Below are 15,215 nucleotides of genomic sequence, written 5' to 3'. Positions count from 1 at the left end.
CCTGCTGAGCAACATGGCAACAGAAAGGTCACCTCAGGGCCTGAGAGGGAGGCTAGCTACCTCGGAGCATCACGGGAGATGTAGTTTTGGGGGAATATGCAGGTACAGTTCCTGCTGGCGACTCATGGCAATAGCAAGACCGTGTCCCGAGGCAGAATCGAAAAGTCGACCCACTAAGAACAACATTTAAAAGGACCATGTGGGTGCTACTTGTTGTTCCTGTAATTAGATGTCTTACTGATTCCAGTGACTAGTTCATCAGTAAAAGTGTAGTAACAGAGGTAGGAGAGGGAGTAGGTGGTATGATACTTTTTATTGGACAAACAAGATATGTAACAACCAGTTGGGGGGATTATTATAATTTTTTTGTGAGAGAGAAGCACGTGCTGCTTGGCGGATCGCCAGCGCTCAAAATCCCGTCACCGCATTGTGACTGGGTGACGGGATTTGTCGAGGGGCACGGCCGCGCAGGGGGCCCAGGCGGCCAGGCCCCCTTACTCACGGGGCCCGGGACACCCCGACAGACACCCTACCCCCCCCCCCCCTGTTGGTGGCCCTGCATGCACAGATAATATAGGCGTATGTAACAGTTACAGACCAGATTAAAATGTGAGACAGCCTTAGTTTTGAAAGAACTTTGTATTGTATGGCAGAAATACAGAACCAAAAATATTATATACAGTATATGTTTCTGTATTTTTGCCTACCTGATGAATGATCCAGAGAGGTTTGAAAGCTTGTAACATATCAACTACTTGTTGGTCCAATAAAAGGTATCATTTGCTGTACTCCTCTGTAGCACTGAACGCGATCTAGCTGGCAGAGGAATAGGAAAGGACTTCTCCTCTTTCGTCCCCATTTTCAGTGATCGCAATGTGCCAGAGGGGCTGTAACACTCTTGGGCAGAATAAACCTTGTTATGAGAATGACAACAGACACCCCAGAATACGTCAAATTGATCTGCAGGAGGAAGAGAGCACGAAAGAGAGAGAGAGAACAAAGTAGCATGTGAGGGTGAGCACAGGGCAAGTAAAGAGTACCCCTACTTTATTTTCATACCCAAGAATATGACTACTTTTTAATTACACGCTTATAACTTTCTTTTAAAGAGTAGATGTAAGCTACACAGAAAATACGGAAAACCCACACTCCCTTTTATATGTAGCTGGTGCTCAAAATATATGGTCCCCTAGAAATCAGATAAAAAGAATCATGTTCCTATCCTACAAGGGTTCCAGCTGCAGGTGAAACAAATTATAATTAAGTGTTCGGGGTTTTCTGCACATTCTTAGTGAGTTGGACTGCCCCTCCTCCCCTTGCTAGTTGGCATAGTCCTTGCCTTATTTCCTGTTTGTCCAGGCAAGCATGCTCTCTTTCAGCCAGCAGCCATATTGGAGCACTCACATTACTCATCTCCTCTGGTAAAGCTATTGTAATTTACCTATCCCTGATACTAAGCTATCCCCTTTACCTAGCATCATCCTATCTCCCTTTCCTCACCATTGTTCCTATCCCTCAGTACCTTTTCCCCTTTTTATTTGTATTGTTGTTGCCAAATAAACACTTCAGCAAATAAGACCTGGTTACTTGACCAAAAAAAGACTTGGGCTGTGGTCGGTTTATTTGCATCCTTACCTCAGCCCTGCGGGTCCGCTTCCTGATTTGAGATGAGTACCGTCACAGTGAGAGAGAATGGGGCTATAACATAAAAACAATCTGAAAGTTCAGAGGGGAGGGTTCTCCTAGGGTGCTGAATATCCTTGCACCAGCCCTGCTAACAGTGTCTACCCGATCCGCAATGTGCCAAACTCGAGCACCCAGGAGACAACAAACTGTTCGGTTCATGCGGTCACGGCTACAGATTGCCCTTGCTACCCTCCTAATTATGGTGCCCCCTACCACCACAACCTTCCTTTGTCTGAGTCCCCTATGTACGGAGGAACATTTCCCCTGGCTACTAGAGGAATCAGTTTCCCCCAGCCTTGTCAGTTCTGCACTGACTCCCCAATATCTTCACTCAATCTGCAAATCGATTGGGATGGGTCAGCTCAAACCTTCCCTGCCTCTTCCTCCTCCCCTTGCTTACCCTTCTAACTGTTACCCAGCTACCTACCTCTTCTTGGTCCTGAGTCACAGCTCTTACAGTATTTATATCCTATAAAGTTTGTAGTTATGCATTTTTACACCTTTAAAAAGCTGTTATACATTCATATTGGTAATGAAAATGCTGCTGTCTTGCGCTCATGGTATTTTGCTCACATAGAGTCTTATTGGTGTGTAGTAATGCCGTGAATGAGGAATGTAAAAGTGCGGAGGGTCACCTTGCATATGGCGGGGGACTGGAGACAAAAAAATCAATAATCTTACCTCCGTTTGTAGTCACCCCTCTCCCGTGATGCTATGTTAGGCAAATGTCCTTCAGTAGCCGTGCCAGTCCTGGCGGTTGCGTGCAGGCAACTCCTGCGGCTGTAGTGAAGACTCCCACGTTCCCTCGAAGCCGCGCTTCCTGGATCAGATGTCATCAAGTGAAGAAATAGTATGTGAATGCGGTGGTATCCGGAGCAGCAGCAATGGTTGGCAAAAAGAACTCGATTCAACCAGGATCAAAAATAGAAGGCTTTAATAACACAAAACTAGAACAAGAGCATCCATATCGCACGTTGTTGTTCTAGTTTTGTGTAATTAAAGCCTTCTATTTTTGATCCTGGTTGAATTGAGTTCTTTTTGCCAACCACTGCTGCTGCTCCGGATACCACCGCATTCATATGCTATTTCTTCACATACATTCATATTGGTATCTGTATAACTTCCTCGGCATGCGCTGCGCGAACAAGTACCGCCCCTCAATGGGGCTGGGCCCACTACGTACATTTGGCAGCCGCGCTCTACGACCAGTTTTTTAAAAGACATCAAAATTGTATTGACAACTTGCGACGGAGGGGGGCCACGCCCCCACCGGCTGTTCAGCCAATGAGGGCGAACCAGCCATATGAGGTCATGGCCACACCCCTGCAAAACCCCTGCCACGCCCCCCCCCAAAATCCCCCCTCTCACCCTTTCCTGCATCTGCCACAGACCGCAGATCGAGGTGAAGCGCTGTGCACGCGCCTCCACCCCGCCGGGCGCTCATGCTACAGTGCAGACTGGTACCGCGGCCTTACTTTAAGGAAATACTGTACACACATCTCACCAAAGTTTCTGTATACCCTGCTGCTTTGCAATTTCTTCCTTTTGCTGTTACATTCTGTAGGCAGTGTACGTAATTGTATTGACCATATAACGTAAAAGTCAACTAATACTAAAACCACACTGAAGTCATCATAGATGAATTACCAGGGCACAATATCCTACTACTTTGCTATGTTCGTTTATTGGTACATTTGGCCACCTATCTATTATGGCCACATTCATAATGCCTTGTAAACTTGTAATAAAGTATTCTGCATTAAAGTGTTTGCTGCTGTGTTACATTTTTCCTGACTGATGTGAATATTCACAACCTAGTGTTAATAGCAGTTCTTCTATATGGAGTCTGTGTGACATATATGGCCTTCCCTGTATTAACTTTTTTATAATCAGTGCTTGAGGAATAAAGAAAAAAAAATCATTTTTGATCCAGTCGAGACATTTTGTCTTTGCTTTCGTGGCCCATATACTTGCATCCCCAGGCTCGTGTTATTCTGGAAAGTTGTATGTCTCCATTAATCGTGGCTCAGTGTTCTGTATTCTGCTTTCAGCTGATTACAATAACGTTTTAGTTTACTGGGGTAATTAAATATTAAAGACATTCTAAATTGACCTTTCAAAAGTAACAATTAAGCAGTTATGGGTTCAAATGTGTGTGTTTTGTATTTGAAAGGGGTTTATTTTCATGGTAGGCATGAGTTGAGATATTACACTGTGTCCACAGGAGGGAGACATTTTCATCACACCAAGCCAATCACACATTCCTCTTTATCAGGGGTAGGCAAAATACGGCACGCCAAATGATTATATGCGGTCCGCCACTGGTAGGGACCCCCTCCCAAGGCTCTACCTGTGGTGGGGGTGGGGGGCCTTACCGGCAGTGGGAGCCCCCCCAGGTGGTCCTAACACGGAAGTCAGGGCCAACTGCTGCATTCATAATCTACATAAAGACCTATGTCGGGCCAACTCCGCACCCAAGCTCTCCAGTTAGGATCTGGGGGGTGTTGGTGTGTCAGAGAGAGAGAGAGAAGGGAAGGGTTGGAGAGGAAGAAAGGTTGGGTGGGAGAGGGAAAAGGATTGGGAGGGAGGAGGGAGAAGGACTGCGGAGGAGAGGAAGAGGTGTAGGTTTTAGGGGAGAGGGAGAAGAGTTGGGGGGGGAGAGGGAGGAGGGGAGGGATAAGGATTGGGGGAGAGGGAGAAGGGTTGGGGGACAAGAGTTGAGGAGGAGAGGGAGAAGGGTGGGGGGAGATGGAGAAGGGTTGGGAGGGAGGGTGAAGAGAAGGGGGAGAGGGTGGGGGAGAGGAAAAAGAGGGAGCAAAGGGAAAAGGGAGGGGGAGATAGAAAATGGTTGGGGAAAGGGAGGAGAGGAAGAAGGGAGGAGGATGGGAGGGGGGAGAGGGAGAATGGTAGGGGGCAGGGGCGTAGCTTTAGCTCTTGGGGGCCCACTCTCCCCCTCCCCCTGTCAGCATCCCTGTTGACCATCTCTCTCTCTTCTCCCCCAGATAGAGACAAGCGGGGGGAGAGGATGGTACACGGCGGCGGGCCCGCCAGAGTAAAGGAGAGGAGCAACCACAGAGGAGTTAGGAGTTGTACAGAGGCAGAGCAGGACAACTATCTAACCTTGAAGCCTTTCTTTCTTCCGTTGTCTATCCTGCTACAGCACGCTCCTTCCCATCCGTCCTGCTCTGCCTCCGTGCAACTCCTAACTCCTCTGCCAGCTGCTCGTCTGCTTCACGTACCATCCTCTCCCCCCACCTGCCTCTCTCACCACCCTCTCCCACAGGTAGGCATGGAGGAGGAGAAGGAGGAGGAGACAGCTGGAGGAAGGGGAGACAGCTGGAGGAGGGGGAGACAGCTGGAGGAGGGGGAGAGAGCTGAAGAGAGATGAGGTGGAGGAGGGGGAGAGATGATGAGGAGAGATCCTCCAATTTAAATCGAAGCAAATTTTTCGCTTGAATCTGCGGAATACGTTCACTTATAATAGGGCCCTGAAAAATGTTTTGCCCGGGGTCCCGCACATGTCTAGTTATGCCACCAGTTTTTTCCTATCTCGATTTACACTCTCCTTTGAGCTATTGCATTTATGTATCACATTATCCACTAATTGTCTACTTAGTTGAACCCTATGTTCAATTGTTTCTTTTTGAGAGAGAGAGAGATATATAAATATATAAATCATTTGTAGATAAAATGTAACAGAATAAAGATTTTTCCATACTTCACAGTCAATGTCCCAGCCTCACTGTAGAGAATTTCTTGTTGATTTCGTGCCCAGGGCCGCTGACAGGGAGGGCAGCCGTGGCATGTGTTCTGGGCCCGGTGAATGCGGAGGGCCCGGCAGCCGGCGCTGCAAGTTGGCCCCGGTTCTCCTTCAGCTGCAGGCCTCTTCCTCACTCTGTCCCAACGCTGGCGGCACGCACGCGAGGGGCCTCTCTGACATCAGCGTGCCGGACGTAAGATGGGCCTCAGCTTCCGGTGTGTGCTGACTTTGGAAGCTCGGCGTGGGACACATAGTGAGGACGAAACCTGCAGCTGATGGAGAGCCGGGGAACCAGCCACAACCGGCAGCCGGGCCTGGCCAAAGGTCAGGGCCAACTTGCAGCGCCGGCCGCCGGGCCACACGCAGAAACCGGGCCTGAGACCATCCACAAGGTAAGTCTATTTTTTTATATGTATTCGGGGGGAGTGAGGGTCTTTTTTATATGTATTCGGGGGGAGAGTGGGTCTTTTTTATATGTATTGGGGGGGGAAGTGGGGTCTTTTTAATATGTATTGGGGGGGAAGTGGGGTCTTTTTAATATGTATTGGGGGGGGAAGTGGGGTCTTTTTAATATGTATTGGGGGGGAAGTGGGGTCTTTTTAATATGTATTGGGGGGGGAAGTGTGGTCTTTTTAATATGTATTGGGGGGGAAGTGGGGTCTTTTTAATATGTATGGGGGGGGGGAAGTGGGGTCTTTTTAATATGTATTGGGGGGGAAGTGGGGTCTTTTAAATATGTATTGGGGGGGGAAGTGGGGTCTTTTTAATATGTATTGGGGGGGAAGTGGGGTCTTTTTAATATGTATTGGGGGAGTGAGGGTCTTTGATATGTATTGGGGGAGTGACGGTCTTTTTAATATGTATTGGCGGGGTCTTTTTAATATGTAAGAAAACAGCACACAACACTCATAGTGAAGTATATTCCTATATAAAAATGTATTAAAAGGGTAATTAATCTGCGTACAGCAAATCAAAAAGCATTCCATGTACCAAGACATGGGTTACAAAGCGCCGGAACAGGGCGGGAACGGTCGTCACGACACCCTCAGAGGGTACTCTCGGATGGTCCCTGGAAGACGTAGTTCTCCTTCAGCTAGGTGGCCTCTCACGTAGCGGCACCAGCAGTCCTCCTTGGAACAGATGTCTCGTCAGATGACTTCCCTCCGGGGTGGTGTCGGTCTTACGATATGGTAATACTGTTTGTATAATGTCCGTGGTTTTGAGCCAGAGGGTAACCCCTCTTCCTATCTCCAAGCGGTGTCACAGTATAATCGTGACCCGTAGGTGGGGAAACGGGGGATATTACTGCAGAGGTCACATAAACAAATGAGTAAGTACTCCGGGAATCAATAGTGTATACCAGCTGAACTCAAAGTAAACACTGGCAGCATGCTGCAAGTCTGTGATATCGCTGCAAAGGCGCCACGTAGTGACGGTCGGAAGCAGGGAAAGCACTCTGACCCGCTAAACAAAACACAGTGCTAGAGCTTCAGAGGTTACCCAACAATGGAAACAGGACTTAGCTTATAAAATCAATAATCGAAAATCCTATGTGTTTCTGTTACGCCGGTGCTGCCTGCAGACCAGACCCGTCCCTTATACTGAGGTGAGGGACGTATATGAGCACGCACCCGCAGCAAAAGGAGCGTGTCCGGAGTGTGGTGTTTTAGGCGTTCCCAGGCCAGGTGGTGTTACCTTTAGCAATACTTGCCGGTACCAGTAAAGAAGTGCCGTCGTCGTTGCCGTTTAACCAAGGTCAGGGATTGGAGAATTCCGGAAGGTCGGTGTCCAAGCAGGGATCGAGAGCCAGAGATTGACGTCCACCAAGCCAAGTCGTGACCTGAGTAAATAAAGAGAGAGCCAGCGTAGTGATCCACAAGTGGAAACTATGTCAAGCAATGAGTGAGTGACAGGACAGGCAATATAAAGTGCGGCTGACCAATCAGAAGCGGAGGCAGACCTGGAGGAGTGCTTGGAGCTGTTTTAGATAGGTCCGCTTGATTGGCATGCAGGTGAGTACTTTTATTCTGGGGAAACAGCCTGTACGTCAGCTGGGGGCGTGGTTTCACTGCTAGTGCAGTGAATAATTATCTTCACCCGGCACGCGCTGTCCACGCGCGCGCCCGTGACAAATGGAAGCCGCATGAGAGAGGGGCGGCTTAGGAGCAGAGGCGGACCGCCAGGGACGGCGGGGAACCACCAGGGCAGTGGAAGATGCCCGGCGTGGTGAGGGGCACGCACCACGGCAGCAGTGGGAGGCAAACGAGGTGAGAAGGGGCCGCGCTGTGGGCGCCGCGATCCCCGAATCCTCACAGTTTCGTAGCGCAATGCTACTTCATCAGGGAATAGTTTGCACTGAGTTACACAGAGAGTTAAATATATAAAATATTTTCACTTATATAAGGATCTTCAAAAATGTACACGCAATGTGACTCTAAAGGGAATACTTTATTAAAATTGAGAAAGAATCCACTACTAATGTCTCTAATGTAAGTGATATTAATGTTTCGAACATATCCGATACGGAGGATCAAGTCTGTAGGCATACACCGTTCAGGGCAGAATCGAAATTCTACCATGCACATTCTGAGGGTCACCATGTTGACACTTTTTTCAATATGGTCAATAACGACTTTAATGTGGTAGTCAAGAATTTCAAGCCGGGAGATATAAAATATAACTTCAGCAAAAAAGAGAACTTAGCCCTTCAATTTCTAAAAGAAAATAAAAACTTAATTATTAGGCATGCAGATAAAGGAGGTGGATTTATCCTTCATAATCGTATGGATTACGAAAATGAGGCACACCGACTCCTTTATGACACAGCTTTTTATTAAAAAAAACTATGTATCCCACAAGTTACTTTTTGGTTCCTTTGAAAGCACTTTTGGATGATGCCTTATCTAGATCTGTGATTTCTAAAACTGAATATGCATTTCTTTATTCTGATTCACCAAAAATGCCAATTGTTTACCATTTACCCAAAACGCATAAGTCTTTAACAAACCCGCCTGGAAGACCTATACTATCAGGGATTCAATCACTCACTGCAAACCCTTCCCAATATGTGGATTTTTTTTCTGCAAAGTTATGTAGGGAATCTTCCCTCATACTTAAAGGATTCATCTTCTGTACTTAATTTATTTACAGAATTCGAATAGAAAAATTTAGACAGATGGTTAACATGCGATGTACAAGCTTTGTACACGCACATTCCACACAATAAGGGATTAGAAGCGGTTGAGTCCTACAGTATTTGGAGGATGATCCCTTGGTACATCGACTCAATAGAGACTCTATTCTCCAATCAATTGAATATATATTAACGCATAATTATTTCCTTTTCCTCTCCGAGTTCTTCATGCAGGTTTGCGGAACAGCAATGGGGATGCGTTTTGCCCCCAGTTTCGCAAACCTGTACATGGAGAACTGGGAATCACAGAAGATATGGTCCAACAACCCCTTCAGTGGCAATATTATACTGTGGCGTCGATATATAGACGATATCCTATGCGTCTGGGAGGGTGACCTAGAGACATTGGATAGTTTTCTTCTATATATCAACAATAATATATATTTTTTTCTTGTCTTTAATTTCTTGTAGTGTAAGGGGTGCTGAGCCACCCTCATGTCAACAGCTGCAGACGCTTCACTTATTATTCATACAAGGTTATATATGTTTTACACTAATTTGATTGTTGGTGTGATAGAATTACACTTTAATTAGTGTGGGGTAATTGGATAATCATCCTACTTGAGTTCACTGAATTTATTCTAGTAGAGCACTTTTTAAAAAAATATGTATTGGTGGGAATGGGGGTATTTTAAATATGTATTGGGGGAGTGAGGGTCTTTTTAATATGTATTGGGGGGTGGGTGGGGGTCTTTTTAATATGTATTGGTGGTTGGGTGGGGGTCTTTTTAATATGTATTGGGGAGAGTTGGGGGTCTTTTTATTATGTATTGGGGCTGGGTTTTTTTGGTATGTATTTTGTGGTGGGGATTTAGTGAGAGTGGGGCAATTGATGGAAGGTGGGGGCGAGAGAGGGGTTGAGGGAGGGAGTAAAAGAGGGAGTAAGATTGAGACGCAGGGGAGATAAATATAAGCGAGGCTAGAGGGGGATGAGTGAGGAAGAGGGAGTGAGACGGAGGGGAGAGAAATACATGGGAAGAGGAGGGGAAATAGAGGGGGCTCATGAGGGGTGAAATGGGTGGGGGCTCGCAATACCGCCGACACGGGGACGACAACACGTTAGTCTAGTCCTGGGCCCCGGGAAATCTAGCTGCAGCCCTGCTCGTGCCTGACAGTTCCCTCACAAATCAATGCAAAAGCAAGAGAGTGACTGAGTGGTTCTGTATTACAATATGCAATGTGTGCAATCTGTAGTTCAACTAGTGTGGTACCGTTTAGAGCTAAAAGGGTATCTTCCATTTTTGATAACACCTTCCCGCTGTAGGGAAGGGGCCAGCGCACTGCAAAAAAAAAAAAACATGAACAATGTGTGAAATAAAACATACTGTAATAGGGATAGTGCTGCAGTTGCTACAATGTCTGCAAGCGCAAGACTCTGCCTCATATATTCCCAGTTATCAATGTGGTGATGTCATAATTTAGAATATGCTGTTATTAGGTTTTGTGCCCTTGATGGGACTGTGTCCCATCCATCCACTAATGGGACACGTTTACATAACCTCATACTAATGGCTAATTATGTTTTCTTCACATTAATGCTCTTATTTTCTTGGTCACTGACTCCTATGTCTATACTTAGGCTGTTTCGGAGGCTCATCCAGTACCAGCTTCCCCACTGTTGTTCATTCTGTTACTTAGATACAACAAAAACAGTGTTTCCTGTGTCCAAGAGGGAGACTAGTGGTTAATAGTAATGACTCGTCTTTTACAGCACAGGTATGTGAGCAGCCTTAGCAATGTGTTAACCATGCTGCATGCCCCAGTCATTTACTTTTACTGCAATAAATCCACAAGGAGACTATATAACGAATGATAAATATTGAGAGAGAATGTTGTTAAATTAAAAATAGGCAGCACCCGAGTCTGTCTCATTTGTTCTCACTGACTAATACAATCTCGTTAAACTGCTAAATCCCACCCATCTCGCTTATTGACAGCCCCTTACACCTATAACAAGCTCGCATCATTTCCGCCTTTTTCCTTGGCCAATCAGATTCTTTCGCCTTGTTGTACAGAGTGCGCAGCAATGGCGGCTACCATGAATCCAGCGCAGCAGCAACCGCCTCCGCCGCCGCCGCAGCAGCAGCAGCAGCAGCAGCAGCAGCAACAACCGCCGCCGCAGCAGCAGCAACCGCAGCCACCGACGCAACAGCCCCCGCCCCAAGCGGGAGTCGGAGCCTCAGGATGCGGGGGACAGCTGCAGCAACAGCAGCAGCTGCAACAGCAACAACAACAACAACTCGCCCTGCAACAGCAGGATTTCGACCCAGTGCAGAGATACAAGATGCTGATACCTCAGCTCAAAGAGAGCCTGCAGGTGAGTGACAGTATTATTATCAGTTATAAGACGCTAACATCCACAGCGCAGTACAATGGGGTTGCAAGCTCTCTGGTCCAAGAAGCTTTCAATCTATGAGGAGAGGAAACCACAAACATAAGGTACATGGGGAGAATGCTGGTGTGTTTCTTGGAGCTTTTAATATATATATATGAAATATAGCATTCGGCGCAACAGAACAACTAAATGGATGAGGTATGATATTATCAAGGTAGGAAGCTGGAGGGCCTAATTATATTAAATAACTCCCAATATAAGAATTATATCTCTAAATAATATTTTAAAAGAGTCCAGGTAGAATATCACTTATAGAACAATATCTTCTATTATAAACTAAATCAGTGTAACCTGGAAAAATCATACAATCGGAGTGATGAAAGTCCAAAAATAAAAGCTGAGTATAGGAAATAAGTCCCAGAAAAAAATTAAATAGAGTCTTCTTACTCTGAAGTCTTGTGTCTCACTGACTGTCTGGTTTGATGTATGCTGTTGAATCAGCAGATATATTCAGCCCAATTGATCAGTCAGTGTGTGTAAACTTTGCTGCTGAGAGAAAAAGGAGGGGAAAAAAGAAAAAAAAAAACAAAACAGAAGAGACAGCCTATGTAGACCTGGTTACCGGGTATAGATGGCAATTGGATCTTCCACCAGATTATCATTAGTCTCTGGTGTCAGGTTGTCACTCCGACATTCACGGTTGGTTTCATTCGGTCGCCCGACACTCTCCGCTGTACAATCGGGACTTTGTTCATCAGTCTTCCTCACAGCAACTACCTCTGATCTCACGATCCATATACAGGCATCTCACTGTTTACTCCTTGCCCAGCAATAGCTCCGTCTCTTGGCGCCACCGTCTAGAACCACACCAGTAGACAGGACACACACCGGCACTCTCACACAGCACTGCTTCGTCTTCACCAACCAGCTGGATGCTGATTACTGTCTCACAGCACCTGAGCTAGCACACTCTCCACACCTTCTACTTCTCAGCTGCAGATTTGATTAGAGGCACTCTGAAAGAGCCTCCAGCGCAGGTGTTTAGGGGGTTGACGTGCATAAAAAATGAGAGGCTGACACAAGTTAACTTTTGCGGAAGATATATTAAGAAAAGGGTCAGAGATGCAGTGCATACATGAATAAGTATAGCTCCTCCTAGCCCTACACGTTTCATCTAAAACGCAGCAGCAGGATTTCGACCCAGTGCAGAGATACAAGATGCTGATACCTCAGCTCAAAGAGAGCCTGCAGGTGAGTGACAGTATTATCATCAGTTATAAGACGCTAACATCCACAGCGCAGTACAATGGGGTTGCAAGCTCTCTGGTCCAAGAAGCTTTCAATCTATGAGGAGAGGAAACTAGAAACATAAGGTACATGGGGAGAATGCTGGTGTGTTTCTTGGAGATATATATATATATATATATATATATATATATATATATATATATATATATATATATATATATATATATATATATATATATATATATATATATATATATATATAAAAATTTCATAAACTCCACCCAAATCCTTATTTCACTGCCTCAAAGTGGTGGGATGGTGGCTACTTGTGCACTTGTGGTGGCAGGTTTAATGATTGTAGCGATTTATAATTGAGAAGAAGCAAATCATTGCACTCAAACAAAGACAATAGATCAACAATAAAAGGCAGTGTGCTTATCATGAAGAGAGTTGAGGACTTCTATATGAAATTGTACAGTAACACTGATAACGCAAGGCATAATCCAGCAGAGGACAAGCAAGAAGAAACCACCAATGATGTACCATGCGTCCTTTCATAAGAAGTGGCAAAAGTAATAAAAACCAATGAAGAATGAGAAGGCTCCTGGGGAATTACAACTGAAATCTTGAAAGAGGCTGGGGAAGAAGTAGAAAAAATCCTTGCAAAACTCTTTACATTCTGCTTGAAGAACCGCAAAATTCCAGAGCAATGGAAGAATGCCATAGTTATCCTCATCCACAAGAATCACAACATTTTTACATAGATACTCACTAATTGGCTACAACAGATCCTGGACTTTGCTCAGCCTAGAGAACAAGCGGGATTTCACAATGAATATAACAAAATGGCCACATCCAAGTCGTACAAGAAGTAATTAATATGATCTACCACTCATGTTAGGATTCATAGATTACAAAACAAAAAACATTTGATTCTGTCTATACCTCAGTGGTCCTAGATGCATTAAGAAGACACAATGTCAAACAAGCGTACATTGATATTATAAAGAACATTTTACTAAGTGCAACATCAACCATTAAATTGCATGATACGAGCAAGATAAGGCGTGACAGGGAGACCCCATATCACCAAAGCTTTTTACGGCAACACTTGAATAATTGTTCAAGACATTAGATTGGGAAGAAAAAATAATCAAAATCAACTGAATATTTGAGTCGCCTATGATTTACAGATGACATTGTTATTTTTACCACAAGTTCAGAAGACATCCAGTAACAAATTGGAGAACTCACCAAAGCAAGTAAGAATGTGGGTCTTCGTATGCATCTCTTCAAGACCAAAGTGTGAGTATTGGACCTCGGCCCCGCCCCCGTGACACATCCTGCGACTGGATGGGTGACGCACCTCACTCTGAGGTTCTGCATAGGAGTCGTGCTGTCAGTCGGGGGGACACCTCACGGATCGGTCTTATGCCCCGCCCCTGTGATGTCGCGGGTGACGCTTCTCGCGCAAGCACCACATTCCCACTACCAGGACCGGACCTAGGCTTCGCCAACGCACCGCATCCCGTGACGCAACGGAGGGCGCTCCAGTTCACACTCCACGCCGGCGCCGCATCCCAGGGACATGCGATTAACAACATCAGTTACTCCACACCTGCGGTGCATTTCGCCCCTGCTTATCACTGGACATCCTATCTGTAATTATTCATGACTCATTGCCTGCAAAACTTCCCATTGGCTACCTGCTCCTTATATGTTCAGCCAGCCAAAGGCAAATTGGCTGAGCATAAACTTCTGTTTTTTATTTTTCGAAGTGCTTGCCTCAAGCATCCTGTTGTTGCTCTGCTCTTGCATTCTGCCTTGATTTCTGTTACCTTTTGACCTCTGCTTGTACCCGGACCGCTGCCTTCTCTGACCCGTGACCTTGGCTTGTATTTGGACTCCCACCTTCTCGACTCCTGGACCGCGGCTATGCACAACGACCATCCGACCTCCAATCCTAGACCACGTTGAGTATCACGACTATTCTGACCTCTCCTACCCTGACCCGGCTACACGACCATCACTCTGCACGCGGTTACGTGGTTGTAGGTCGGTGTATATCACTATCCCCACCTCAGCCTTGTGGTCCTGTCCTGTTTGTGGTGAGCACTCGTTACACAAAGTGATGGAAAAGAACTAGAAAAAGTCAGACTATGTCTACCTTGGCTGGCAAATAACAATGGCCAGGAACCTTTTGAATTAAATCAATATGAGAATGAAAATGAGATGGAGCACATTTGGAAGAAACAAGACCATATTTCAAGGGAAATCCACAGTGCCTCAAGAAGAATGTTTTCAACCAGTGTAGTCTGCCCCTGCTCACATATGGATGTGAAACTTGGACCCAAAATGTGAAGATAATTCACAAGCTTCAGACAGCACAAAGAAGTAATGGAGAAATCTAGGGATAGACTCCATCTCCGGGATCACTTGGAAAGATATTTATAGATGCGTAACCTGCAATATTAAGTTGCTCTATACTTGTATAGAACACTCCATGGGACTCACAGCTATTGATTACTTTCTGAGTTGTGTTGCCATGGTGCCATTTATATAGGCTAATTTCATCTTTTCCGTAGTAGAGTCCTATGACCGGTGCTACCATAGCCAAAAATTGAGTATCTCCATGTATATGAAAGTCAATCGCCACCTAGTACCAAACGTGTGCTGCTTGGGCCAATATTTACTCGCCCGGGGGTTAAATCCACTCGCCCGGGGCGATCAAATGTATAGGTTTGTCGAACACTATAATATATAATATATATATATATATATATATATATATATATATATATATAATCTATATATCAACTGTAAATATTCCTGTATGTTCATTTGCATGTGAGTGGGTTTACTGGCTTTGCATCTTACCCCAGCCTTTGCTTAAAAGCTGTGTTTAAAGCAGCATACATTGGCTTAAGGGTTGCTCTGTAATAGGAGCTTGAGATAAAAGGTGTCACTGTGTGCTCATTTGCATGTCATTTCCC

At 45.5% G+C, this 15,215-nt stretch overlaps 1 protein-coding gene and 1 long non-coding RNA gene across 3 annotated transcripts in view; one reads left to right on the top strand and one right to left on the bottom strand.

The window, feature by feature from the left end:
* Window positions 1-6,298: 6,298 nt before the first annotated feature.
* LOC142499203 (uncharacterized) lies at window positions 6,299-10,912 on the bottom strand. Its single transcript, XR_012802630.1, has 3 exons — window positions 9,851-10,912; window positions 7,142-7,286; window positions 6,299-6,751 (listed from the first exon to the last, which is right to left on the bottom strand). It is a non-coding gene; the product is annotated as an uncharacterized LOC142499203 (long non-coding RNA).
* The window catches only part of MED29 (mediator complex subunit 29), a 92,472-nt gene continuing 87,882 nt past the window's right edge, over window positions 10,626-15,215 (top strand). Inside the window, exon 1 of one of the 2 annotated variants that reach the window (XM_075608230.1) lies at window positions 10,626-10,956. In XM_075608230.1, coding sequence (XP_075464345.1) covers window positions 10,666-10,956 — 291 coding nt within the window. In that variant the 5' untranslated portion in view covers window positions 10,626-10,665. The remainder of the gene's footprint in view (window positions 10,957-15,215) is intronic. The other variant, XM_075608229.1, reaches the window with a different exon arrangement.

This window comes from Ascaphus truei, chromosome 7, assembly GCF_040206685.1.
Source record: "Ascaphus truei isolate aAscTru1 chromosome 7, aAscTru1.hap1, whole genome shotgun sequence".
Classification (NCBI taxonomy): Eukaryota; Metazoa; Chordata; class Amphibia; order Anura; family Ascaphidae; genus Ascaphus; species Ascaphus truei.
This window is presented reverse-complemented; position numbering and strand designations above follow the sequence as displayed.